The sequence below is a fragment of the Sorghum bicolor genome, chromosome 5, assembly GCF_000003195.3.
Source record: "Sorghum bicolor cultivar BTx623 chromosome 5, Sorghum_bicolor_NCBIv3, whole genome shotgun sequence".
NCBI classification, from domain to species: Eukaryota; Viridiplantae; Streptophyta; class Magnoliopsida; order Poales; family Poaceae; genus Sorghum; species Sorghum bicolor.
Genome location: NC_012874.2, coordinates 69,722,423 through 69,750,117, shown reverse-complemented (window position 1 = coordinate 69,750,117; position 27,695 = coordinate 69,722,423). Strand labels below are relative to the sequence as shown.

Below are 27,695 nucleotides of genomic sequence, written 5' to 3'. Positions count from 1 at the left end.
TTTTCTAACACAACAGACATAATAGATACTCTATAGACTATATCCAGTTATCATAAACTTATTGTTTTATTTTGCAAGGGACTGCTCTATATGTTTTTTATCCATATTCTTCCTTTGCATGCCATCTCTATAATTTTAAATATGCAATTAGTTTGAAACTTTACCATTAACTATGGTGACCCGTTTTGCATCACATAAGAATATCTTATGAAGTCATGAATCTAAATTTGATTCTTTTAGTTCTTATTGACTGCTATAGATATTTTCTTTCATCAAGTTAACTTTAAACTCTTGTGCTTATTTTATTTTTTATTAAATCCTCTTTTTTCACTTTTAAAATAAGGAAGTTAGTTAATATATATAAATGTATCTAAAGTAACATGCAAATTATATATCCTAGTTACTAATACGGTTTTAAGCAATGATAATATCAATAGTATATGAGTTGGGAAGCAAATTTATTTTATGAGATGAAATATAACATATATATTTATTGCTCACGCAAAGCTGGCATGGCGTGTATGTTTACTTTAACTAAATCTTAATATATTAATATGGATAGAAGTGGGTAATATAGAACGTATACATGCTCTATGCTAACATGTAAAACCATAGAGTTCATATTACCCACTTCTATATTAACATGTAAAAACAATAGAGTTTAGCTATCAACTTTCAATCGAGTTGTTAAATTTTTTCACATCTTAAGTAGAAACTCTAGTGTTTTTATCTTCTATTCAAAATTTACCCTTTTTTATTAAAGTGACTTTATGAATTTATAGTTTAGCTATCAGCTTTTAATCAAATTGTTAAATTTCTTTCACATGTCAAGTGTTTATATCTTCTATTCAAAGTTCACAATTTATTAAAAAAAGTTAGGGTCCAAGTAGTATTATTTTCTACATGTTAAGTTGAAAATCATCTTGCACCCTGGCACGAACCATATTGAATTTGTTATATCACCAGATTACATGTGTGTGGTATTGTTTTGTACATCATAGAGTATAAAAATTAAATTACATAATGATACATTCAAAATGTATAAATTTATTAAAAGTAACAACTTATGTAATTTATTATCATGAAGTATTCATATAAATTAAAGTGCATTGCCAGTGTTATTGCTATGTGGTTTGTTAAGTGAACAGTTTCATGGTTCCTAAGATACTAAAACAAATATTTATCCTGATATATACATGTTTACTTGGTATTCATGGTGGAAGAAAACATTATCATTATTTAGTTACATACTTGTAGAAGTTTGTAATTTTGAAATATGCAATAGTTTTATGAATATTTTTGAATGGATTTACATTTGAGGGATATTTTTGTTTATTCTTTATAATGTCTGAGGCAGATACAAAAATAAAGGTACTACTTTGTATTGTCTTTCATAATAGCATAAATGGGTAAGTTGAATACAAACTTAGGAGGTCACTTTACATTATCTTTCTGAATGACAAAGGTGCATTATATATAAAATGATTAGAGAGTGTTTTAAATTATCTTTCGTAATGACATATGTGGTAATTTAGATACAAAGTTAGAGGGTTATCTGAAACTATATTTCATAATGATAAAGGTATAAATTTAGATGCAATGTTAGGGTGTTATTTTGCATTTTCATAATGGTAAAGATATTTAGGAGGTTATTTTGAATTTTCATAATGGTAAAGATATTTAGGAGGTTATTTTGAATTTTTCATAATCTCATATATGGGTAGTCTATATATAAAAGTAGGGGTTATTTTAAATTATCTTTTGTAATGACATAGGTGAGTAATTTAGATGCAAAATAAGGGGTTACTCTATGTATTGTTTATAATGACATATGTGGGTATTTTTTATAAATTACAATAGATACAATAGCTATTATTAATAATGATGATTAAACTCTATCAAATTAAAGGCCTGATGTCTCTGATTATTTTTTAAAAAAATAGAATTTGTTCTTTTTTTCTTGGCGTATGCTGTGGTGAGAATTAATGTGGTGTCTTCGTTTGGGCCTTAATTAATAATAGTATAGTAAGATGTAAGACAACAAAATTTGAATTTTGAAATACACTAGCAAATACGTCCGTACGTTGCAACGACAGAAAAACATCAAATGGATGTTACATATCTATTTATATTTATTTATTCTTTTTATAAAGTTTGAAGTCTATAATTTATTTTATTGATAACCATGATATCTATGGTATTAGATAGTTAATATTTACAATAATATGTAGCTCGGAGACATATTTATTTAATAATAATAGAAATTAGTCAAATCTTATCTTACTCTAATATTACCTGTTAATATACCTTATTATTATATTAAAACATGAGAAGTTTGTTGCTAGCTTTATTTTTTATTTAGATTAGGATTCCTATAAAATATAATATATCAGTTAAATGTATATAGATTATGCACACATGAGCTTATAAAGTGTTCATATGACATAACAACACATCGTGCAAAGGTAGTGGAAGCATCCTCAAGAATAAATTTAGGTAAATTGGTAAATCAATGAGATATACATGAATGGTGCTAAAACTTTTACCATAAATCAAGCATCACATTAAATAGGCTACCATAAAATTTTCATAATAATTGGAGCAGGTAAATTGGTAATTACAATTTGCATAAACAAGCATCTCCAGCAAAAAAAAATGTAATACAATTTGTGATATTTTTTTACTACATGGATCTACATATGTGGAGCCGAACAAAATTTGTTTTGTAATTTTTAGATTTTCTATTAATTACTACGTATTTATCAATTTTCAACCGATCAATTTTACACTAAGGTCTTGTTTAGTTCACCCCAAAAACCAAAAACTTTTTAAGATTCCCCGTCACATGAATTTTATGGCACCTGCATGGAACATTAAATATAGACGAAAACAAAAACTAATTGCACAGTTTGTCTGTAAATCACGAGATGAATCTTTTGAGCCTAATTAGTCTATGATTGGATAATATTTGTCAAATAAAAACAAAAATGCTACAGTACCGAAATCTAAAATATTTTCAGAATTAAACAAGTACTAAAAAGCATAGGCAAGCATCTCTAGCAAAAAAAGATATACTAAAATTTGTGATATTTTTTGTTTACTGCATGGATCTACATATGTGGAGCTGAACAAAATTTGTTTTATAATTTTTAGATTTTTTTTATAAATTACTACGCATTTATTAATTTTTAACCAATTTAAAGAATAAAATAAAAGTAAACACAAACACTTTGCACTTAGGCCCTTATACTTTCCTTTTCTTACTTTTAATGTGTTTTGTGTACAAGATATTTTGTATTGGGAACCCTAGAAAACTTTCTATTTTATTTTCCTCTTCACTATTTCCGAACGGACTCGGCGAACAGATTTATTTTTAGGAAGACTGAAATTTTCATGATTAAGTATTAGGAAAAATGTAGGCCTATATTTGGTATATCTGTCCACATGCATATATGTAATAAAATCAAGATCCACACAATAATCATGTGCCTATTTGTACTTTTATAATCATGTTCCTATTTGTACTTTTATACCTACTTTAAACAAGAATCATAGCAGGAATAGATACAAAAAAAAAAGGCTTCCTGACGAATATAACAATGTAGCTAGGGATCTAATTTTGTTTTTGAGCAGGGTCTGGGAATTATTGTTACGACCACTTGGTAGCCTCTGGAAGTTATTTCAACGTCTGCGCGCAAGGTCAATCTATTCCGATGATCAGGGGCCTCCCAACGAGTGGGTTTTGGACTCTGGCGCGTGGATCCACCATACCTCCAATCTGGAGCTGCTGCTTGAAGGCGGCGATTTCCACCAGTTTCAGGAGATGGACAACAACGATGCTCCGTCGAGTGGGGATGACGCCGCCGCTGGCCTGCATGCCCAGGGGCGTGGGTCTGTCCGGACAGACTGCTTTCACTTCCCAGGCGTCCACTACGTTGTTGGGGACGACACAAGAAATGTTGTTTCGGTGTCTCAGCTGGCTCGTTATCATGGCTAGCTTGGTCACGGTCTTTGAGCCGACGTGCTGCCATGTCAAGGATAAGAAGACAGGGCAGATCGTTGGCAAGGGCCACTTACGCAACGGCATGTACATTCTTGATTCTTTGCACATAGTCGGTCAGGTAAGTATATATATATATATATATATATATATATATATATATATATATATATATATATATATATATATATAGGACTGCGCTAATGGGTACCCAGGGTACTGATTATTATTCAGTACCCGAGCACCCAAGCCAGCCCGACGCTTCCCACTGCCGCGCTAGCACAATGACTGAGCTTTTTCAATTTTCTTACGGCAGATTTTTTCCCTCCATTTTTTTTGCATTCAATTCCCAATTTTTTTCTCCCAGTTGACTTGGGGTCGATTTTTTTTCTTTTTTTCTGGGAGTAGCAGTCGGTTTTATTTGTCTGATGCTGTTTTCTCCTTTTTTTCTTGGGGTCCATTTTGTTTCCTTTTCTCTATGTCATGGAGTAGTGGTCGGTACATAGCTTGATTGTGTATTATTTACTTATAAATTTTTGGAAGGTAGATTTTATATTGAGATAGTTGAGGCAATAAAAAAAAGTCTCCAACAATAAATGAATCATACAAAGCATATTTCAATCCATATAAACCTTTTTTCACCAATAACATATCTTGTTCAAGTAAATGAACTGTGAAAAAACGCAATACACTTTGCACTTTGAATACACATAGTTTTGTAGCTCTGTCTATGTTATTCCACAAGATCATGGTACAAATTTATGACAGCTAAATAACCTTTCATTAGGATCATAAATATTGGGGTTCCAACAACTCACACCAAATTGTATTACTGAATGAAAGAAAAAAAAACTAATGCATCCCTCTCTTCTCACACCCCTCTCTAATGTGGGCCAATTGCTTCACCTGTCTAAAAGAGTGGAACAAAAGAAAACATTATAAAGGAACGATTAATAACAGAGTATATATGTCATGCATAGATGGGAAATAAGTATGGGACCTTCAAGATGACATAAATGGGAAATAAGTATGCAAAAATAATTCAGTAAGCCAAGAATACATTATAGATGCTCCAGAAAATGGTGAAAATAGACATAGTTACTGAGTTAAGGTATTATACTTATATACCAAAACCAGATGTTGCTGCATAATTATAATTTGAACTACAGCTGAATGTACTAAAAGACTAACCCAGCCATGAATTCCACATTATTTAGGATCACTTCTTTCATTTAAGACAATGACGTGTGTGTTGAAGGAAAAAATAAACTGCAGCTTGACGGAACTCATGCTGAAATATTTGTTGAATGCAAAACCAAATGAATCATGCTCATTTTAGATCTACAACATATACACATTTCTATCTTTTCCCTTATCACCTCTTGTTCACTCGCTCTCTCCATCGCATATCCCTCTCTCAGCCCTCCATCACTCTCTATGTTCCCCATCATTCCCTCCCAACGAACTTTAGAATAATATTTAGAGTTTTGAAACAGGGATCCCAAAATCAGTCAACATTCAAATATATGTCCAAGCAAAGATGTCCAATGATATAATATACCATGGCAATAATAAAAAGAACTTCAATGTATAGCCAAGTTAAGATGTCAATTTGTCAACCTTACAAAGCAAAAGCCTTGGTCAATCTTACAACATTCTTAATTGCACATATTGCATTAACATGACATTGTTGTTCGAAGTTTCATCACCAACCAATTACAAAACCCTTATGATATCATTTTACAAGAAAAATTTGATTATTTAGATTTGATAGCGGGCAGTCATGATAATCCCACGAAAGCCTTTTATAAAAAAAACTGCACTGGACCAATAGGGGGAGAACCGCCGGTATGGCATTGAACTGAGGAGATCCAGGCAACCGGCCTAGAAAACCTCCCGAACGCTGGCCCATGCCCAGAGAGCCAAACTGACTCGGCCAGCAACACTGTAACCTGGCCGACGAAGCGCCACAGCCTGGCCAGCGCGCACTGCAGCTGAAGCTAGTGATGGGAGTTTTTTGTGCGAGACCGGGGTTCGAACCCCGGCTAGTGGACACGACCACAACCAGCCACACCACCTGAGCTATCGCTCAATTTGCATGAAAGCCTTTTATACATTTGCATGACAATGTTTAGCAGAGGAAGGGAAAAATAGCGGAAGAAAATTGCACCCATTGTTATACGTCCAAAGTCGTAGAGAACTTTGGCCGACTTTCAAACATAGGAATCCACACACATGAAGTCAACAGAATTTTACTGTCACCTATAATTAATTTAACATTAGCACTAAAAGAATGGGGGTTCTAAAGTACCCAAATCTAAGCTCATCTATATATTAAACTTAAAAAAATACCAAAAAACCTATACCCAAGGAAAACAAACAAGATAACAGTGAAACACACTTTCCACACAATCAAAGGGAGAAGCTTGCACAAGTGCTTTCAATTGACTTCTGTCAGGAAGAAGAGCTTCCATAATCAGCACAAGCACAAGCAATAACAGCAGGGAGAAGACAAAAAAATTTAGAAGTAATGACATCAAATAAAATTGTGACTCAGTAAGCTTCATAAATGGAGCTCCTAGTTCAAAATATTTCTAGAGGGATGCATATCAAATGGTTTTGGAAGGGTTATGCGGAATTTGTTCCTAGATAGTTATATTATATGGATTTGTGGTAATCCTACCATTTGTTTAGCCAAACACAATAAATTGCAACTTCAGAATTTATATATGTCTCTTGTAGCATATATGTCCATATGACAGCATGTATATCCAAAACCCAACAAACTATTCCAGCACTCTAGATCATGTTCCTTGCATTTTGACTTAATTGCTTGCTCTCAATGTCACAATTTTATTTAACTTATTAAGAGACAATGACCTGTCAATGCTTTCATCACTGTGATCAAGAATCAGGATTCAGGACCAGGTCTACTGTATAATATGTATGTGCAAATACATATTTTGACAAAGTTAGTATCCTCTAGTCTCTAATGGAACAGATTGTGCCACTCAGCCATGAGTGTGAAATGATGATGCGCTACTACTAAAGCTAAATATGCTCTGCAATTAAAAGTTTTTTTTGACATGCTTTGCTATAATATATTATTACTGAGTCGAAAGCAACAGTCTTAATAATCAATTATCATTTACTTTGGCTTTTAGATTCGACATGGCTAACTGGGCTTTCTCTATGGTCCTTGCTAGGTAAATAAGACATATTAGTGTAAATTCAATTTAAAAGGGGATTTTTACCTAGGTAGAAATGAAATGACTCAATTTACATAAGGAGAAAGAGCCAGTGATGTGCTATGGAAAGTGGGAGCTATTTTCAGAGGTAGAATACAATGTGGTCTTTTTTCGAGCGCACTATATGACTTTGTTTCATTACTAATGCAGCTAGTTTAGTTGTTCAGTTCAAAAGGGAAATTGTTACCTAGGTAGAAATCAAAATAGAGAGCACAAACAACTGAACATATTATTGTAGCAAAGATGTGAGAAGGCAGTAAATGAATGGAACCTCTCTTTTTCCCTAAAGCAAGTACCAGTTCAAACAGAAGCCTCTCCTGCTGCCAAGTTCTGCTACATCCTGCTGCCTGCAACAAGAAATGTGTAAGAAATCTCATGAAATCATTCTACAAAAGAAGAGATTTCCTTAAATCAGAACATAACATTACTGGACTAGGGAGCTGCCGGACCTGATATTGTGCACGTAAATGTGATCGTTGGAACCATAAAACAATTTTTTCTCAAACTATGAGGAAGAGCATTGTTTCATTTCATTAAGAGGAAAAAAGATACAAAAGGGAGAGAAGTAAGAAACCCCCCTCCTAGGTACCCTCAGGCACCCCCATGGGTTTACTAGTCAATACAACATACTAGAAAATCCTTTGAATCACAAACAAGTAAATCCAATGATATAAGCTTTAAGTGTTGGAACCATAGGTATGTTCACAATGGTAGGAAAATTGGCATACAGAGAACTACAATGGTCTAGAGAGCATCAGCTGGCCAAGGCTAAGTTATGAAAAAGCCATCTCTTTTATATTCTTTCCCTGCCATTTTAATTAGCTACTGAAATCAAAATTCACTCAAACTTGGCAGGGACCGATGAAAAATAGGATGTAGATGTTCATTATAATCACATAGAAAAACATGAATTGTATGTAATCTATCAAGTTAGGTTCCTAGTTGCAAATAATGTCAAATGGACTTCTAAAACCATTGATATCTTCCAAATGAAGTGAATGAATGAAGCATAAAAACATAGCAAAGCAATAATCTAATTAACTAATGTAATTATTAGTCACCCAAACCAGAATTGAAATTACACAAATTGTGAATGCCATGGTTGCCACAAAATTTCACTTAGTGTGTGTAAGCTCATTATACTTTGTAGCGTTATAATCACTTCGAGAATGACACCTCCAAATTCAGCAAGACAATATTATACTACTAGTTTAAGACCTGCAATTCTTAGTAGCTGCATATCATGGCGCTCATCGTTCATTAAAGTTAATTTGATAAGCACTAGGCAGTTCAACATGACTCGTATTGTTAAACTAAGAACTCACATACATCACTAATTACCTCATTTACGAATCACATTGATTCGTGAGTTCGATCCACAAATAGTTGTGCCCAAATTTATTCTTAACATAGAATAGAATTTCATTTGTCAAACCACAAATATAGATTCCATCCCAAGGAGTACTTTGATGACTAGGTAAAAACTCAAGCATCATAAAAAAGGTAAGACTAGGCCGGATACCAAAAAAGTCATATTTGATCAAAAAGCATTTAGCTAAATCCAAGGATCATTATCAGAACAAATTCTGTATCACCTCAACTCTTGGCTTGCAGGCAACAAAACAGTGCAGGTGTACATGCAGGGGATAATAAAGACTCTGTAAAAGACAAGGATAAGAACTACTCTAGGCTACGCTTAGTTTTAAATAGTGCATGCTTAGTGGCTACTTAGCAGAGGCAGCGGCCTGTCCAAGCAAGCAACTCCGTGTGGAGGTCTGGATGCTAAGGATGGCTAGTATTTCTGAAGATTAAGATGTTATTGTATAAGCATGGACACAGAGATTTACATGATTTGCATGCGTGTAAGATGGTTTACCTCAGAAAAGTCAGAACAAATCTGTCTTCTCCATGTATCAAATGAACCTTCTGCAAGAAATCATGTCAGGCAATATAGGATTATAGCTGAGGTGGTTGATCTGTCCCGCATCATGGACACCATCATACATCATTATCATTACAATGAATAGCATATCTATTATTGCCTCCCTACATGGATCCTGTAGACGCCATGCAATTTTTTTTGGTTGTAATATGTAAGAAAATCACAAACTCTCTCTCCACAGATCAAGCCAAGATTTAAGAAAAAATTAAAACAAATCATGTGGTTATGATACCTGCGAGGAGGGGGTTGACCACGCCAAGGAGAGCAAAGTCCCTCTTCCCCGCACAACCAGCTCTCCAGCCACCCATCACTTGGACATCTTGGCCTCGGCACGAGGCGGCGGCAGCGATGGCCGATCTATGCTTGCGACGACAGCGGATCGAAGAAATCGGCGACCCACGGCGCCACCGACAAAGGCCGCCACCGGAGCTGCATTCGAAGGTTTCGGAGGCGTCGGAGGCCACGGAAACCGCCTCGGAGGCTGTGGACGCGAGGGGGAGGGGGCGAACTGGGTTCGTGCGGCGAAGGCCCCGCAGCGCCATAGCCAAGGCCGCCGCCGGGACTGCAGAAGCAGCGGTCAAGGGCTGTGGAGGCGTCGGAGGAGGCGAGGGGGAGGCGATGAGCTGGGCGCGTGGGGCGGGGGCGGCCAGTTGAGCTCGTACGACAGTGGGAGCGGCGAGCTGGGCAAAACCGTCGTCTCCTCCCCACGTTCTGGAGATTGGAACGGGAAAAGATTTTCTCATCGGGAGAAAAAAAACCAGGAATGGATAAAGAGGAGGCGGGTGCGGCAGGAAAAAACACAGGGAGTCGAGGAACCGTGTGAGGTGGCTCGGGTCATCGGGTGCGATGATTTTAACTCGGGTACCGATTATTATTCAGTACCCAGGGTATAATATAGAGAAGATATATATATATATATATATATATATATATATATATATATATATATATATATATATATATATATATATATATAGACTATTGGAAACTAGAAACTCCCGAAAATACCGATAAGAAAATTAAAACTAATTCCGTTTCATTGTAATTGTTTGAAAAAAAAAAATCAATACCGTCTAGAAAGTTTATTGTTGAGTATTATGCGAGCACATTTATTCTTGATTTACAGCCATCTATCCATTAGTGCATGGAGTAACACACTTCAATCTATTGGTTCTAATTTTTCATATAGGCACAGTATATGGGAGATGTAGGAGCAAGTGGAGGCGATCGACGTGATGGAGCAGATGGAGGTGGTGGAGGTCGAGGCCACGAAGAACAAAGTAATGGAGAAGGTGATAGCGCAACTGAAGGGCGCGGAGGAGGTGGAAGAGATGGTAGGGGAGGAGGAGGAGGGACCGGAGCTAGAAACCAGGAAGAAGGCAGTGGAAGTGAAGCCGCTGGAGATGTTAACAAAATAAATGAGAAGGAGGGCGACAGCGAAAAAGAGATTGAAGAAATGAATGAGAATGTTGAAGACAACATAAAGGAGATTGGAGAAATAAATGGCAAAGGGGAAAAGGAAGAAGATGAGAAAAGAGGACAAAATTTTGGCCAATTATCGTCCCGACCATACATGGGTTTGTTTGGCCTGTCACGATTTGGTACGAACATAATTACTGCACTGTACTATAATTGTATATTTGAAATGAACTAATCCATCAACCCGTGTCATATAAATGTTAGTTACTATTCAATATATATGACTAATAAATAATTACTTATGTTAGATTATATGTTTTTTCTATTTGTTTAGTTTTTAATATACTAAAAAAATAGACACTCGTAGTCTAAATCCAATTATCATAAATTTATTAATATATTTATACATGCTTTCATTCATATTTGTTTTTTTCTTTGCATGTCACCTTTGTATTGTTTAAATATGCAATTAGTTTAAAACCTTGCCATTAAGTATGGTGGCTCTTACTACATCACATACCTTACAAAGTCATGAATGAATTTAAATTTTCGAAATTTTGTTATTTTTTCCTGCTATAGATTTTTTATCCTCAAGTTAAGTTAAAAATATTGTCCTTATTGTATCTTTTATTAACTCTATTTTTTGCACTTTTTAAAATAAGGATTTTGGATGGTGGAGTATGTTCTTATGAACTACAAAACCACAATCAATCATTTGAAGTAGGCACCATGTCGTTTATTAGCATAAGTGCTAAATCTTTAAGTGACACATATCGGTGGGTAGCAGTGCTAACCTCAATACAATTATAATACTTAAGCCTTATAATAATCGACTCTTTACTCTAAAGTAATCTTTAGGAGCAATGAAAATATAGCACCGGTCACCTACACTTCTCAAGATAATTAAATTTTCCTATCAAGGAACTATATGTGTAGTTATAGCTATGCTATCTTTATAGACGCGCCAAATATTTTAGTTAAAATGTATAAATATATCAACAACCAATGTAAATTATATGCCATAGTTACTAGCAATATGGTTTTAAACAATTTCTTAGCATCATTAGTATAAGGATTAACCTAGAGGCACCATTAATTAGGGGCCTCTAGGCAGAATTTATAGTAGTTATAATTTTCTTGCGTGATAGTATTTAATTGAAACCTAATCTTAAGATAAATAAACTCTTGTTGTATCTCTTTTCGTGACTTAATGAATTGTAGTTTGGTTCTTAACTTTTCATATGTTAAGTACAAACTCTAGTATTTGTTACCTTCTTATTCAATTTTTTAGTTATTATTAAACATATTTTAGGTACTAGTAGTATTATTTTCCATATGTTAAGTTGAAACTCAACTTGCACCTCAACATTGGACATGTTAAATTTATTATATCACATGATTATATGTGTGTAATATTGTTCTGTATATCATACAATGCTTAAAATTAAATTACCAATATATTGATATGACATAATGTTTTAGTCAAAATATGTAAACTCATTTAAAATAACAACTTATGAAATTTATTATTGTGTTGTTAATATATAAATTAAAGTGAGTTGCTAGTGTTATTTCTATGTGGTTTGTTAAATGAACATTTTTTTCATTCTTCATAAGCTATAAAAACAAATGTTTTATTGTAATGCATGCATGTTTACTTGGTTTATATGGTGAAACATAGCGCTATGGCTATTTAATTCACAGTTATAGAAGTCTATAATTTAGAAATACATATACATACCATGCATCTATAAAAAACTAGGAGGTTTTCCGCGCGTTGCCGCGGGTATGGAGAAAAAAAAGGATATAATGTTAATCTCTAAAAATCAGAAGATGTATATGTAAGGTATTGGTAATACAATAATATATGTTAATAAATGATGTGGTTTGCTAATGTGAATAGCTTGAATGAAGACAGATGTGTTAGTTGATGTGTTAGTGGACGTTGATGTGGAAACTTTGCATGGTGAGATAGTTAAATGTGCTAGTGGGATGTTCTAGTGGATGCTGATGTAGACACTTTGCATGACAAGAGAAATAGCTAGTGGAGTTTATCTTTATAAGAGATATAGATAGTTTGTGTTTAGAAATACATATACATACCATATGTTATGTTTTTTTAACTGCGGTTGTAGATATAGGTATAAAAGTATTGTTTTATATTATTATGCATAATGATATATGGGTAGATTGAATGCAAACTTAGGAGGTTACTTTGCATTATTTTTTACAATGATAAAGATGGGTAGATGTTTGTAATTATTGTGAGAATTTCTCTTTTTCCGTAGCGCGTCGTGTGGGAATTTACATGGTGCCTCTTTTGGACTTTTAATTAGTAATAGTAACATATTCATTTCATTATAAAGCTCTATTTGCTTTTAACTTACTGACTGTGAATTATTGTAGCTTGCATATTGTGGATTGTTTGCATATTGTGCATCGCAGCTTCCATATCGCTACCATATACACGGTGGGGGGCAGGAGTAACAATCTTGGCTATGGATTTTCACAGTCTCGCTGGATTCTGGGTCCTGTTAATGTTAGGGTTGCAACTTTTGAAAACCTGCATGATGCAATCCACAATCTGCAAGCTCAAACAGATAAGGTCTCTGTTTGGAGGAACAAGTGGAGACCGAGTGAGTACAGAAGAAGCAAAAACACGGGGAGCTTATCTCCAAGAATTATCTCATCAAGAGCATAACAAGCGATTGTTTGGGCTATCACGGTTTGATGCGTATGTACCTGCTGCACTATATCTCAAAGAAATATATATAAGGAATGTGTTCTTGACAAATTTGTTATATATTACATGTGTCTTGCAGGACTACGGACCCGACTGGGTACTGGCGCCGCCAGCTTCCCGCGAGAGCCTTTTCTTCGTCGACAACGGCAGCACGACAGGAAGACTTTTTTGTGGACTCAGGTGCATCCTTCCACACGACATGGAAAGAGCCGATTCTATTTTCCTACCCTCGGCATCTAGAGAATCATACGAAGCCACCGACGCTCTCTTTAGGAGGGATTGCTGCTGGCTCTATCGCTGTCACAAGAAGTGGCTACTTGAACGGCAACAAGATCATGCTCGACGGCGTGCTTCTCGCTCCCGAGGCGCAGGCGAACCTTGTCTCGGTTGGCCAGCTCTCGATCTACTACGGGGTGCAATTGGAAATGGACGAGGTGGGGGTGGTGATCAAGAAGAGGCAGGACGGGGTCCAGATTGGGGGAGGCAGAATGCTCAACAATCTGTACGTGCTGGAGTATTTCCTACCAGGAGGTTTATTTGCTCACGGCCACACGCCCCACCCCTAAGAAGATCTTCGGTACAAGACATCCAGCTCAGTAACAATTTTGCTTCCAGAACAGTAGAGCTGGTTCACTGTTGTGTTGTGTGCTCTCAGGATCCGGCCGGCCGGTCAGCACCTCCTGTTTTGCTGCTGAGTGCTGATTACAAACTGTTGTGCTGTTTCGTCAGAGATATCATTGGGTATCAGTTTGGTTATTATATATGCCGTGAAATTAAATCTCCAGTTTTTATATAAATTATCACCGGGACTAGTATATGTACAACTGTCGGGCACCATTGCCTCTTGACCTTTGTTAAGTGATTTGTTGCCGGCATTGCTGTGTTTTCTTTTGTGACGACCCGGGTCATTAACACTTTAAATAATAACCCTAGCCTATGATTTATCACCCAGCAGATACAAGATTTGTCGAATAATAAACCATAACAAAGTTGGCAACAGAGAATAGCTAGAGGGTACCAATAATTATTACAATACCATTCTACGCACTTAAGTCTTTGAATAAGCGTCACAAGTTTGCGCATTATTACAAGCTCGTCATATAGAAGTCCAAACTACATTACTAGACGACATATCGCCTTTGACACACATAACTGAACTAAGGGAATTATTTATTCATCCCATCCTCCATAAGAGGTGGCAGCAACTCGACTAGCTTCCTCATAGTCATCCCAATCTGCATAGGCATAACCATCATCTAGAGACCCTTGAGCACACTCTTGTGGATCCTCTGAAGAGGGAGAGTTAACAAGAGTGAGTACAACGTACTCAGCAAGTATATAAATATCAAATAAATGCAATGGATCTAGTCATCTCAAATGATCAATAATATATCAGTTTGTAATCCAAAATAACATTCGTAGGAAAAGTTAAGTTTAATTTATAAACACTACTATCACTTGTATATTGAGAAAGAGCCACCCATAGGTTCCCGTAGCCTCTAATCCAAGAGACAGGACATGAATTCATGATTTAACCCTGCGCAGGTTTGTATCACTTTAGCCATAATTATCATGACCAATTTTCCATCGCACTTCCTTTGGTGCGACTCATGGTCAAGATACCGAACTTTCCCCATGTTGTATAATTATACATCCACATCTATCCACGTGCGCTAATATAGGCGCCTGGGTGTACTTCATCGACACCTGATTGGGGATTTCATCACCCAACCCTCTCCTCACTTACCATAGGGATTATACAACAACTCCATGGGTAATAGAATCGGCTCGTCCCAAACGAGTTCATGGTTGACACGAATTTATACGGCCCAATAACACAAGTGAGAGTTGGTTATTAGCCCTATCGAAATTTCCCATCCAAATAATAGTAGGAAATTAGCTGCTCCATCAGCTAACCCCATGTCATCAAATTCACATATCATCCATCCATAGCCAATTTCAGAAAATAATATTTAATGCAGGTTATTTTTATTTTCACAAACTTTATATAAAAACTCAAGGAGAGAATGATCAAGGATTCTTGCCTGAGTTGTTAAGATCCAACTCGGGCTCAGATTGGTTCGCTAGATGATCCTGCGACTGACTTTGCTCGCTTCCTTAATCTTTGAGTTTTCAGCTCCAGGCTTAGGCTTGTGCTTCCCCTCCAGCACTCCTTCTATTTGCAGATCTTGACTACACTACTTCTTCTTTTACTTGGTTGATCCTCACCTGACTACTTCTCTTGACTTTCTTTTCTCTCAACCCCTGTCGCTCTCCATGGGTGCTTAAGTCACCATTCTGCTGGTGTGGAAAGCTGGTGATTTTTCTCAGTCAAGGATTGGGCTAGGTGCTCTTGGTAGGCTGTAACTTTGAGTGTAGACTGAAAGCTACTACGATGGGGAATGCTCCTCTCACTTTCACTCCTGGTTCTTGTACTAGTACTCATTTCCAACCTCTCGGAGATATTTACCCTCACATCTCTCAGTTTGGTCAAGGTCTGTACAGTGATGTTCTCCAGCTGCTGCCATTTGATTGGTTGAATGCCTTCTAGAAGGGCATGGCAGCTCACTGTTGAATAAACTAGTACAAGAGTAGGTGAAATAGTTGCCACAGTGGTGTGTACTAGAAAATGTAAAGAATGGTGAGTGTGTGCGTGTGGGACCTGAGAGGCTAGTGGCTTAACCATGTAATGAAAATTCCAAGGATTAATATATGATCTGTGCATTTTGTTGCCAAAGTGTATCAATTATCTTGCTGATGTAATTAAGGGAGCTGATGTGATTACGGTTAGTTATCTACTAAAAATGTGGGTCGTTACACCTTTGCTGAACCAGATTAATTGTGCGTATCCTTGTTCTGAATAAGTATGTTATATGTACGGTAGGTGATCTGTGAACAACAAACCACACTGTATTTGTATATGCTTTGTAACAGTAACTGTAGACCATGTACACTGGTAGTACTGGCCTTCTGTCATCAGTCATCTCTGGTAAGTACCTACCAATATTCAAGATATTCTCTGTATTGGAATATCACCTAAAATTTGGGGAAAATGTCAGTATTTCCAATGTTTTTGCGAGGAACAACAGAAAACCCTATATAATCTAGCTAGATATGGTTTAATTAATTTGAAATTCTTTGGGTCTGAAAAAAAAACATCCTCTAATTGTCACTCATAACCCAATTTTATGGTAAATGCATGTATATCTGACTATATGCGCTGTTTGTTTAGGTGTATAGCCAGAAATTAAGTTATTTTAGGACGAATAATCAAAGATGATTTGCAAGAGCTGTGGATATGCCTACTACATTGTCCAGACACTAGAGACTGCATGGACTGAGCTAGCTCAATTAATTAGGTTATTTGTGGTGGAATTTGTCAACTGGGTTCAAGTCCACACAACATGCTGCACGCGGTTGTATTATTCCAGGGTGCGTTTTTCAATTATGGTAAAGGGCATGGCAATTAGTAGTGACATTGATGGAGTAAATTAAGATGTGAATTTGATTTTTAGTTACACTTTTTTTGGTTCGTAGAGAGAATTAAGTGAGGGCATTGAAGAGGGAATTGATATCACTTTTGGCGTTTGAGGTGGGGGTTGACTAAATTATAGGACAAGTCAAAATGGACGGTGATTATGTATTTATCTTTCATTAAAAGTACAATTTCTACTCCCCCTATGGGGAACTAATTAGTGAGATGAGAGTAAGCCCTCTAAACTCTCGTTCTTCTTTTCATGAAAACTCCCACCACTATAAAACAAACAAAAGATTTGCCGAGTGCCAAATATCGTGCACTCGCAAAGACAAAATTCGCCGAGTGTGCACTCGGCAAAATAAGGCAACTCTTATTCTCTCTTCTGAACTATCCCCAACCAAATATGTTGTTAGTGCTAGGACTAGGAGACATATCCGCCAACGAGGCACCTGTAGTGTTTTCGTCAATCTCGAGATTTAGTGACCCAGTATTTTGAAGACGATTGGTTGGAGATATTTTTTTTAAGCAACGGTAGGGGAGGCCCCTGCCTAATTTTTTTTTTATATAATGGTAATATGTACAGGGTATAAAGCTTATAAAACTCAAAGACAAAAAGGTACTCCGTACAATCGTTAAGAATAACTCTCTCGCCACAAATCTAGAGCTAATTTGATATTGCGCTTGGCCTTGAGAGGTAATTGAAAGGAGGGAGAGTTTAGAGTTAGGAATTTATAAACCCTTTTTTTTGTTGGAGTGGAAGTTCTGTGTTGAGAAGGAGCATGTGAGCTTAGAGAGCAAACTAATCAATTCTTTGTGGGAGGGGTAATTGGGTTGGGGGCTTTGTTCTTTTAGTGTAAATCGAGTTCATCATCACTGTTTATGATGACTTTGTTATATATTTTCACACTAAAAAACCTAACACATCAAACTGAGGATATGAATTCCCTCTTCAACTCCTATTTTTATTTCTCTCCACAAACCAAGTAAAGAATTATGATTAAAAGTTAAACAATAATGACACGAAGCGGTACATCCCGCACATTCGGACGCTTCTTCTCGACGACGTGCGTCTCATTTTCTCCCGCACATGACCAACAAGAGGCAAGGAGGACCTCTGCGTGCTGCCACCGACCTTCGTGCCTTCCTTGCTCCAGTGAGCTTCACGCACTGTTTACCGCACCGACGAGCTCAACACAGCTGCTGTCCGTTATGAGATCCACCACATGGTTGGGAGCAATATTCACACACACCGGTGTCGGACGTCCGGGCGCTAGTCTCACCTAAAATTTAAATTTTCACGTTTAAATTTTCAATCTCTCACCAGTGGTTCCCATGTTTCTTCCATGGAGTTTCCAAATGCACACAAACTGTGGCCTTGTTTACTTCCACCAAAAACCCAAAATTTTTCAAGATTCCCCGTCACATCGAATCTTTAGACGCATGTATGGAGTATTAAATATAGACAAAAACAAAAACTAATTGCACAGTTTAGTCAAAATGTACGAGAAGAATCTTTTGAGGCTACTTAGTTTATGGTTGGATAATAATTACCACAAACAAACGAAAGTGCTACAGTGTCGTAAAATTTTTCGCTTCGAGAAGTAAACAAGGCCTGTGTAGAAACGGCCCAGATGATTGCATGAACGCACAAAGGAAAATGATGCATATGATGCATGATGGACCCCCTCGCTATGATGCACAAGCCCAATGGGCTTGGCCCATTTCATACCACCGCCCACCGTTTGCGCGATTCCAGCGCCCGCGCAACTGGAAACGGCCATTGCCAACCAACCGTCTCGCCGATGCCGCCCGCCGCCGGCGATCCCTCGCCTCCCCCGTCCTTCGCCCCCGCCGCCATGACCACCCCAGACGGGTGGCACCCGCGCACGGCGGAGCGACGACTGCTTCACCTCCTCCACCACAGCCCACTCGCCCGCGGCCGCCCGCTCGAGCTCCTCGCGTTCGCCGTCCGCCACGCGCTCCCCTGCTCCCCGGCGTCGCCGCACCACCACGCCCTCGCGGCGCTGCTGCTTCTCTCCTCCCCTCCGCCGCCCGCGCTGCCGCTCCTCCGCCTCCTCCCTCCCGATCCTGCACCCCCGCTGACGCTCCTCAACGCTGCCGTCAAGGCACTCTCCGCCTCCTCATCGCCGGACGATGCCTTCCGCCTCCTCTCTACGCTCCGCCGATTCCACGCGCCTGACCGCCTGACCTTCTTGCCCCTCCTCGGTTGCGCTTCCTCCTTTCCAGTCCTCTCCGCGCTGCACTCGCTCCTCCTCCGCCTCGGCTTCCTCTCACACCACCCCATCACCCTCGCTCTCCTCAAGCCATACCCGATGCCGCACGTCCGCGCCTTGTTCGACGATATGCCCCAAAAGAACAAGTGCACCGTCGCCTACAACACCCTCATCACGGCGTGCCTCAAGGCAAGGGACATCCGCGCCGCACGCCACCTGTTCGACGAAATGCAGCGGCACAGGCGATCTAGGAGGAGCGTCGTTTCCTGGAACCTTATAATCACCGGATGTGCACGCAGTGGACGAGATGACATGGCAGTGCAGTGTTTCGAGAGGATGGTCAGGGAAGGAGAGGTGGCGCCAGATGATGGGACCTTGGTGGCAGTGCTCCCAGCTTGTGGGAAGACGGGGAATGCTGGGGCAGGGAGGTGGGCACATGAGTATGCGAAGAAGAGTGGCTTGTTGGAGGGTACAGTGCATGTTGCAAATGCAGTGATGGATATGTACTGCAAGTGCGGTGATGTTGATAGTGCACGGGAGGTGTTTATGACGACGCCGCAGCGCAGTGTGGTGAGCTGGAACGCCATGATCACTGGATTCTCACTGAATGGTCATGGAGTTGAGGGGATTGATCTGTTCCAGAAGATGATGAGGCATGGAGTGGAGCCTAATGCTGTGACCTTCTTGGCAGTGCTTGGATGCTGTGCGCATGCTGGGGCAGTGGATATTGGGCGGGAGATCTTCCAGAGCATGGTTTCGGAGCATGGCATTGAACCAGCAATTGAACACTATGGGTGTATGGTGGATTTATTTGGAAGGTGTGGTCTCCTTGAGGAGGCACACGCACTGATTCAGGGGATGCCAATGAAGCCTAATGCTGCCATATGGGGAGCACTTTTAAGTGCATGTCGTGCTCATGCTGGGCTTGGCACTGCTGAGGTGGCTCTGAAGGAGCTTATCAATCTTGAACCATGGAACTCAGGGAACTATGTGTTGTTGGCCAATCTTTATGCGGAAACAGAGCGGTGGGAGGAGGCAGGAGAGGTGAGGAGATTAATGAGGAGGATGAGTGTGAATAAGGCTCCAGGGCAGAGCGTAATGGAAGAAGCTCAGTTTCAGTTGACAAATTCATACCAATAACTATGTGGAAATAACTTTAGTTTGGAATGGAAATTTCATAGAAGGGCTGTAAATGAAAAGATCCATGCATGATGTAGATGATATTTGCAGGTAAACATACCAACTGTTTTTCACTATGTTCCATTTGCTGTAGCTGACTAGCAGTGGTGTGCCGAATAGGCGATTGCTTTTTTTGATTTTCTTTCAACACAAACTTACATACATTCATGGCAAAATAGGCACTAAATACCTCGATTGCTATAATAGCTAAGATAGAAAGATGTAATATTTGTCTTCAGCTGTGTATTAATATTAATATATTTAATATTGATGGGTATATGGAGATCCCATATCATTTTACAATTACCAACAATAAATGCACCTTAGAGTTCTAATTTATCATGCATTCAAGTTTGAAATGTACAGATTTAGTCTGCAGCCATCAAGGTGCTGCAAGATGTTTTCCTAATAATAGGTTGACAAATTCACAAAATCATTCTTTGAATATGTGGCGCATTATTGGTTGTACACTATGATCAATTGATCATGCTGGAGCTTGTATTAGATATGGTAGAGAGTGAATTATCTGACAAACTTGGAATGGAAAGCTTGATAGAAGTTTCTATGCTCTTTGACCACGAGGAGCCTATTTGGATAAGTGTTAGTATGTAATGATATGCATCACATATGTTAGACTATTTCCAACAATCCTCACCCAAAATACAAGACCCATTTGTCCTTAAGGTAGCGCTACAGTCCAAAGGTTCAATACCTATTTTTAGTCTTCTCCAACAACAAAACCTAAAAGATAACACTCTCTGCAAATGGGTCTCGAGGAGAGGATACCCAAATTTGGGTTATGCCTCTCTTGATACCCAAAATGAGTCTTCCATATGTTGGTGGTATTGTGTTGGAGACCCATTTTGGGTTTGGGTTGCCAAATGGGTCTTCTATTGGAGACAGCCTTAGGTGTCAAATGTTGACATCTAGAATTTCTGCAAAAGCTTTCTTTTGTTATTTGACATTCACACTGGCCAATGGAGCTTTGATGTACTTCTAACTAACTTTTGCCATGTCAGCAATATACATTAACCTTACAAGCCATATATAATGGTGGAAGATTTAAGTGTTCCTTAAAAGATGACTCTCTCATTAGCACGACAAGCTATTTTTCCTTTCTCTCCCTTACAAGCTATGCATGTTAGCTGGAGCTTTACAAATTCTCATAATCGTTTGGATGTGGAGATTTCTAGTTTCTTGCCAACTTGAACAGTGCCTTGCTTCCCTTCTTTGATTTTTCAGTGTCTCAGAACATGACACAATTTTCGTATTCGTCTTTTAAAAAATCATATTAGTCATAATGTTCTTGTATCAAGGCATCTTGAGTGAAGAAGTGGAAAATGCTTGAACAATGACTAACTTTATAGCAAACTCACTGCTGACCTCTCTTAGTCTATCTTAATAGTCATGAGGTTCTCTGACATGGGGATAGATATAATAATTAATCCTAAACTGTCAAAACATACATCTTGAGAACACAGTTCATGGACATTTTGCATAACTGCCAATTTTACCGTTACTCCCCTGACCAGTAGTTTCATGGTTCATGGACATGTATGTAGAACTAAAAAAACAAAAAAAAAAACAATGTACCCTTTCCTCAATAGCAGATAATACATGTGCAGGACGTCCTCCGAGTTCTGAATTTACAGTTTGTGTTGTCTGTGCAGACACAGCAGAAGATAGAAGACTGCCACTCTACCAGGATTATTATGGGCTGATGAGGGCACAAAATGGGGTCCTGAAAGCAGCAGCCTGTGGCACTCACAGACTGAAAAATCTGATGCTGCACCTGTGGCACTCATCACAGGATGGCCAACACTAGGCACCGAATATTCACACAGACACATGCAGGGCCCAGCGAAAACCTTGGCATTTTCCTTTTGTGGGCTCCCTAACATGGACAGCTCAAGACGATTTGAAGCTCCCAACGAAAAGAGGACCAAACAAATCGAAAAGATGCCCCCTAAATTCATGGGAAATTTCCGGTGTTGGGCCTTGTGACCCTTGTCCTGTCCTCCTTTTTTTCCCCCTCCTCAGCGGACTCCAAGTAATTTTGCTTTGCTTTGTCGCCCGACCCTGATCTTAATAACCGCGAAAAAGTGGGTTGAAGCATGTGACAAAGTGAGGAGGCCGACGTTTCGAGCTGCTTGGCTTTTTTTCCATGGAAGCTGCGTCAGGGTTCATTTGTGCATGTTTTGTGCATCGTGCTGCTAAACCTGGAGCCTTTTGTGGGTTGGAGTTGTTTGTATCTATCTGGTGCCTTGGTGCTGCTGACATGTGGATCCATGTCGTCTTGGAAACCAGGTACAGCGATCTCTTAAAAGCATGTGCACGTCAGGGTTAAGATTTTGCACTTAGAAGTTAGATCTACTAATCGTTCTGATTAAAGCAACTGACACAAGGATCTGGTGGGGAAATGCTACTTCCGAAAAAATGTAGATGGGTCATTTGTACACGAATGTTGGTTCTGCTATGGATTGGCAATTGGCTGATGGAATAATTTAGCCAACTTTCAGGGTTCTTTCCCCCATCATATTTCTTGTTTTGAATGCAGCGGCATAGGTCCTGATTTGTATGCATACTTAGCTCCTTTTCTTTTGGTAAAAATATTTAAAAGATCAAAAAAGCTTGTTGATTGCTCTGCACAGGCTAAATCACAATGGCCCCGCCCACTGCATAATTCCTTCCCAGTTGGTGCCAAACTTGTTTCAATTACTAGTACACAAGGTACTTTGTTTGTTTTTTATGAGTGGGAAGGAAGATACTCCTTGTTTGCTGCAGGATGAGAGGCACAGCACATGCAACCCACCTTTGGATTCTGCTCTCATTTTGTCCCCACGACTGCGTTAGCAGAAGGCACATTTCTTTTCTTCCCATGGTGCATCCGCACTTTGTACTGCATTATATCTACTGCTCCCTGAATTAATTCGTTTAGGACAAGATTATGATAATCAAGAAGCACTGCCCATCATCAATTCAGCGTTTTTTCTTCTTTTTGGAAAAGAGAGTGGCATTTGTTTACGCCCAGGCCAGCAGCTGAGCGTGTGGGGTGGTCGTGTGCAGCTCCCCCGCCCCAGGGCAGCGCAGGCGACTGGGGATCACCGCGGCCGGCCATCGGAGGCGGGGGCGACAGGCGTTGACCTCGGCACACCGAACGCCGGCGGTCCAGGTGCCCCCCGGGATACGGCCTCTGCTCTGCTGCATCACAGGCACAGCACCCGGAGGACAGAGGATACGATGCACCAAAATGTGTTTTGCATGCAAGTGCAATCCACGGCCACGGTGAATTCTTAATCCGTCACAGGTATCATTGGCGGCATAAAAATAGCGCCAATCATGAACTGGTGCTGTGCTAGCGCTGCGAATGTTTATATATATACATATATAAATAAATATAAATTCGCGAGCTCCAAAAAGAAGAATGTGATCAGTGGGCAGTGGTGTGCCACGCGCGCTGTATTCTACTGTTTCTTTAGCGCCATGGGCGATCGCGTCGGATCTCTTCTCACCGCACCGCACAGGGCGCTCGCCATTGGAGGTCAGCGAACCTTCTGCTTGCTTTTTTTTTTTCTCAAGATGGATGAAAGCTGGAGCCTTTTCGAATTCTTTTGTGACATGGCAATCATAGGGAGTGTTTTTGTGCATCTCTGCAATGATAGGAGGAATCTATGTGATGTGCGCTTTGGATTGGATTGGTTCCTTTTCTTTCGCAGGTCTGCGTGGAGATGGAGGGGCATACTACAGCATACTACAAAGGTTGGTGGTTGACAGTGTGGCAAGCGAGGATGAATGGAAGTGAGTCACACCACTCGGCTACTAAGGCCAGTGGTCCGTTTCAGGAATTGTAAAAAAAGCAAAAAAAAAAAACAAACCGTGAGTGATGGGCACGTCGAGATTCCCGGTGCACGAGTGCGATTGCGGGAGCAGCCGATGGGACATGCAGGCATGGAGGGAGGGAGATGCAGATGCAGGCATGGACAGTGCCCTGCACGACATTCTTGATTGAATTCCCCCACCCACACGAGCACTACCACCAGCTGCACCGCACGGTCCCGCGGCAAAACGGCATGGCGCCCCTGCCCGCTGCACGGCATGCGTTCCCGTGCCCCCGCTGGAGACGAGAGGAGAGGAGAGGAGAGGAGAAAGGGACGGCGACACGACGGCGCTGACGCTGCGTCGTCATCCCATCCATCGCAGTCAGGCTGGCACGAGGTGAGGTGATGGAGCAGCGGCGTCGCACTGCTGCTGACGGTGGAGTGGAGGGAGCTGCCGTGTGATATCTCTTTTGTGGATCTTTACCAAGGCGTCAGCTCGTCCTCTCTCCTCCATCTTTCCCCCGTACTGTACTCTCTCGCCCTTTTGGTTACTGCCTCTATAGGCCAAAATAATTACCCCTACTTCAAAAAAAAATTTTTGGAAAATAAAAATAGTAGCAATTTTAGGGCCTGTTTAGATTGGGAACGAAAATTTTTTGGGTGTCACATCGGATGTGTCGGAAGGATGTCGGGAGGGGTTTTTAGAAACTAATAAAAAAACAAATTACATAGCTCGTCAGGAAACTGCAAGACAAATTTATTAAGCATAATTATTCTGTCATTAGCATATGTGGGTTACTGTAGCACTTAAGGCTAATCATGGAGTAACTAGGCTTAAAAGATTCGTCTCGCGATTCTTAACTAAACTGTGTAATTAGTTTATTTTTTTATCTACATTTAATGTTCCATGCATGTGTCCAAAGATTCGATGGGATGGATGAAAAAATTTTTGGTAGGGAACTAAACAGGGCCTATTATTTGAATTTGACAAATATTATTCAATTATAGACTAATAAGGCTTAAAATATTCGTCTCGTCAATTCTGATCAAACTGTGCAATTGGTTTTTATTTTCATCTATATTTAATACTCCATGCATACGTCTAAAGAGTCGATGTGACAGATAATCTAATAAATTTTGCAAAATTTTTGAGCAACTAAACAAGGCCCTGGTTCAGTTCGCAAAATTTTTTGGTTTTCACTACTGTAGCAAACTTACGTCAATTATTATCAAATTATAGAGTAACTAGAGCTCAAAAAATTCGTCTCGTAAATTACAAACAAACTGTGTAATTAGTTTATATTTTCATTTATATTTAATACTTCATGTATGTGTACAGAAATTCGATGTGACAAAAAATCTTTAAAAAATTTGGAAGTAAACAAGGGAGCGTGATGCGCTACTAGTACCCCCTAGTTGTGTTGTGGCGTCTGCAATAGTCCAGCTGTGGTCGCCACATCTTCACTTGTCGCTCCCACAGCACACAGCACACCGACGCAGGAGCAGGAGGCTAGCATTGCCGCCCACAAGGAACTTGCACGACAAATATACTTGGGCATCACGCTCGGGCCCATGAGCCCGGCCCGAGGACCGGTATTTTGGCCTGGCGCAAACCTGGCCTGGCCCAATGGCTAGCGGGCTCGGATAAGTAGGCCGTGCCTGGGCCACATCCTGAGTCCATGAGTTGGCACGGCACGGCCCGATAGTGGCCCTAGATTGGCAACCCTAAAGGCCTAATCCACTATGCAACTCTAAGCATGATGGCCTGGCCCAAGGCACAACATTTTGGCCCGACCCGGTAACTTACGGGCCCATGCTGACACGGCCCGACCCGAGTTTGAGGGGTCGGCTCGGCAACGGCTTGGTGCCACTGCCATCCCCCGCTCGGCCTAGTTGGCCTGCCAACGGCGAGGCCGAGCAACGCCATATAAAAGAGGCGAGCGAGGGTGAGGTGAGGGCTCCCTGAACCCTAATCCATTACCTGCGCCACGGAGGATCTGGAGGATCTAATGTTTTTGGACCTTCCCCCGCTACCACTCTATTTGTATCTGCTTTCTGCTGCTGGTTATGAGCTATCACCTTATCTGGACAGTGGCAATGTCACTGCATATGAGGAAGATTTTGAATTACTTCTCTCGTGGCGTGACCACAAGCTAACCTTTCTCGTACTTTCTATCATGGCTAGAGATATTCTGTTTGCTTCAGTTTCTACTGTGTCTTCAGAATCTTGTTTCTCCTTGTCAAAAATGATCATTGAAGAGCGACGGCGACGCTTGTTGCCTAAACATGTGGAGATGCTAGCTTGCATAAAGGACTGGGAGCCGGGAGAAAGAAGATTGCAACATTTTGTTGATATTGACAACCAAGAGCTAGAAGAATCCTTCAAGAACCTCTACCTTGATGAAGATGCAACTGGGCCTCCTTCTGCTAGCACATCTGTATCTGCATCTACATATGTGGCTTCTACTTCTTGTATTTAATATCTTTGTGAGAGTTGAGAGACTTGAGAGTGATCTCTTATTATCTGTATCTGTATCTGAGATGTTTAAACCTTTGAACCATTAAGACTTAATATTAAGAGTTGTGCTGCACTTTTTTCCTTTCTAGGATTTCTCACAAGAGTGAGTTTTACCTAGAAAGGTTTTAATGAGGCAGCATTGCACAAACATTTTATTTTTATGTTATATGTCTTTTGATGTCATTTCTGTGATTCTTATTATTCTATATTTCTTTGTGAATTTGAAATATGATTGTGATCTGAGAATGAGAATGAGAATATGGTTGTGAATATGAGAAGTTGAGAGTTGCAATAAATTGATTGTGGCATTGTGCTGATGTTGTGATCATTGAGACATTGGCATTGTCATTGTGTGGTCAAGTTGAATTTTTTTACAAAACCAGGCTATGGGCCGGCCCGACCTGCAATTTTGTCAGGCTACGCGGGCCGGCATGGCACGAATTCAGCCCCGCAGGGCGTGCTTTGGACTGGCAGCCAGGCATGAGGCACGATGGGGCCGGGGCGGGGCCGGCCCGTAGGCCATCTATAGTCCCCAGCACGTCGCACTCCACCTTTGAGGCTCTGACTTGCGAGCCGCCGAGCCTCGAAGCCGTGTCGACATACCTTTTCATTTGTCACACCGTAACAGTGGCCAACCTCGACTCTGAAGGAGCAGTGACGGCGATGGGCAGCCTCGAGAAGCAGTGGTGGCAGTGGCCGGCCTACTCCTGCTACGACCAGATCTCCGACGAGCGCGGCACCCTCCGCCTAAGAACTACGACATCCCCATGGAAGATGGTGGATCTAACCTCGAGCGCCTTGAGGCGACATACGAGCATGGCGGCGAGGTGGCCACAGCCACAGCCACCACCCGCATGCGCCTCCACCGGTCCTTCCTCTCTCTCTCTTTCCTAGTTTTTGGTAGGCCTTGGGGCGGTCCTGACTAGTTAAAAAGGTCATGATTATCGGGCCGGTCCAGCACGAAAAGTGACCCAATGGGCTGTGCTTGGGACAAAGGCCATGCCCGCGTGCCACATAAGCACGACCCGCAGGGGACGGCGCGCAAGCATCCATCCAAGGCGAACAGCACTGGCGGAGCCACCACCCGGCCACCCCGGGCGCCCCGGCCGGACTTCT

The 27,695-nt window shown here is 40.3% G+C and overlaps 2 protein-coding genes across 3 annotated transcripts; one reads left to right on the top strand and one right to left on the bottom strand.

The window, feature by feature from the left end:
- Nucleotides 4,639-9,991, bottom strand: LOC110435459. Of its 2 annotated transcripts, XM_021461006.1 has the most exons (4): nucleotides 9,423-9,991; nucleotides 9,125-9,174; nucleotides 7,520-7,595; nucleotides 4,639-4,910 (listed from the first exon to the last, which is right to left on the bottom strand). In XM_021461006.1, exons 1-4 carry the CDS (start codon nucleotides 9,931-9,933, stop codon nucleotides 4,903-4,905), a joined length of 645 nt encoding a protein of 214 aa, XP_021316681.1. In that variant the 5' UTR covers nucleotides 9,934-9,991; the 3' UTR covers nucleotides 4,639-4,902. The 2 variants fall into 2 exon arrangements, with proteins under 2 accessions (XP_021316681.1, XP_021316680.1); XM_021461005.1 differs by having other exon boundaries at nucleotides 4,833-7,595.
- Nucleotides 18,408-22,821, top strand: LOC8070216 (pentatricopeptide repeat-containing protein At1g09190). The gene is made up of 2 exons (XM_002451196.2): nucleotides 18,408-20,294; nucleotides 21,914-22,821. The coding sequence occupies exon 1, from the start codon at nucleotides 18,504-18,506 to the stop codon at nucleotides 20,202-20,204; it is 1,701 nt and encodes a 566-aa protein (XP_002451241.2). The 5' UTR covers nucleotides 18,408-18,503; the 3' UTR covers nucleotides 20,205-20,294; nucleotides 21,914-22,821.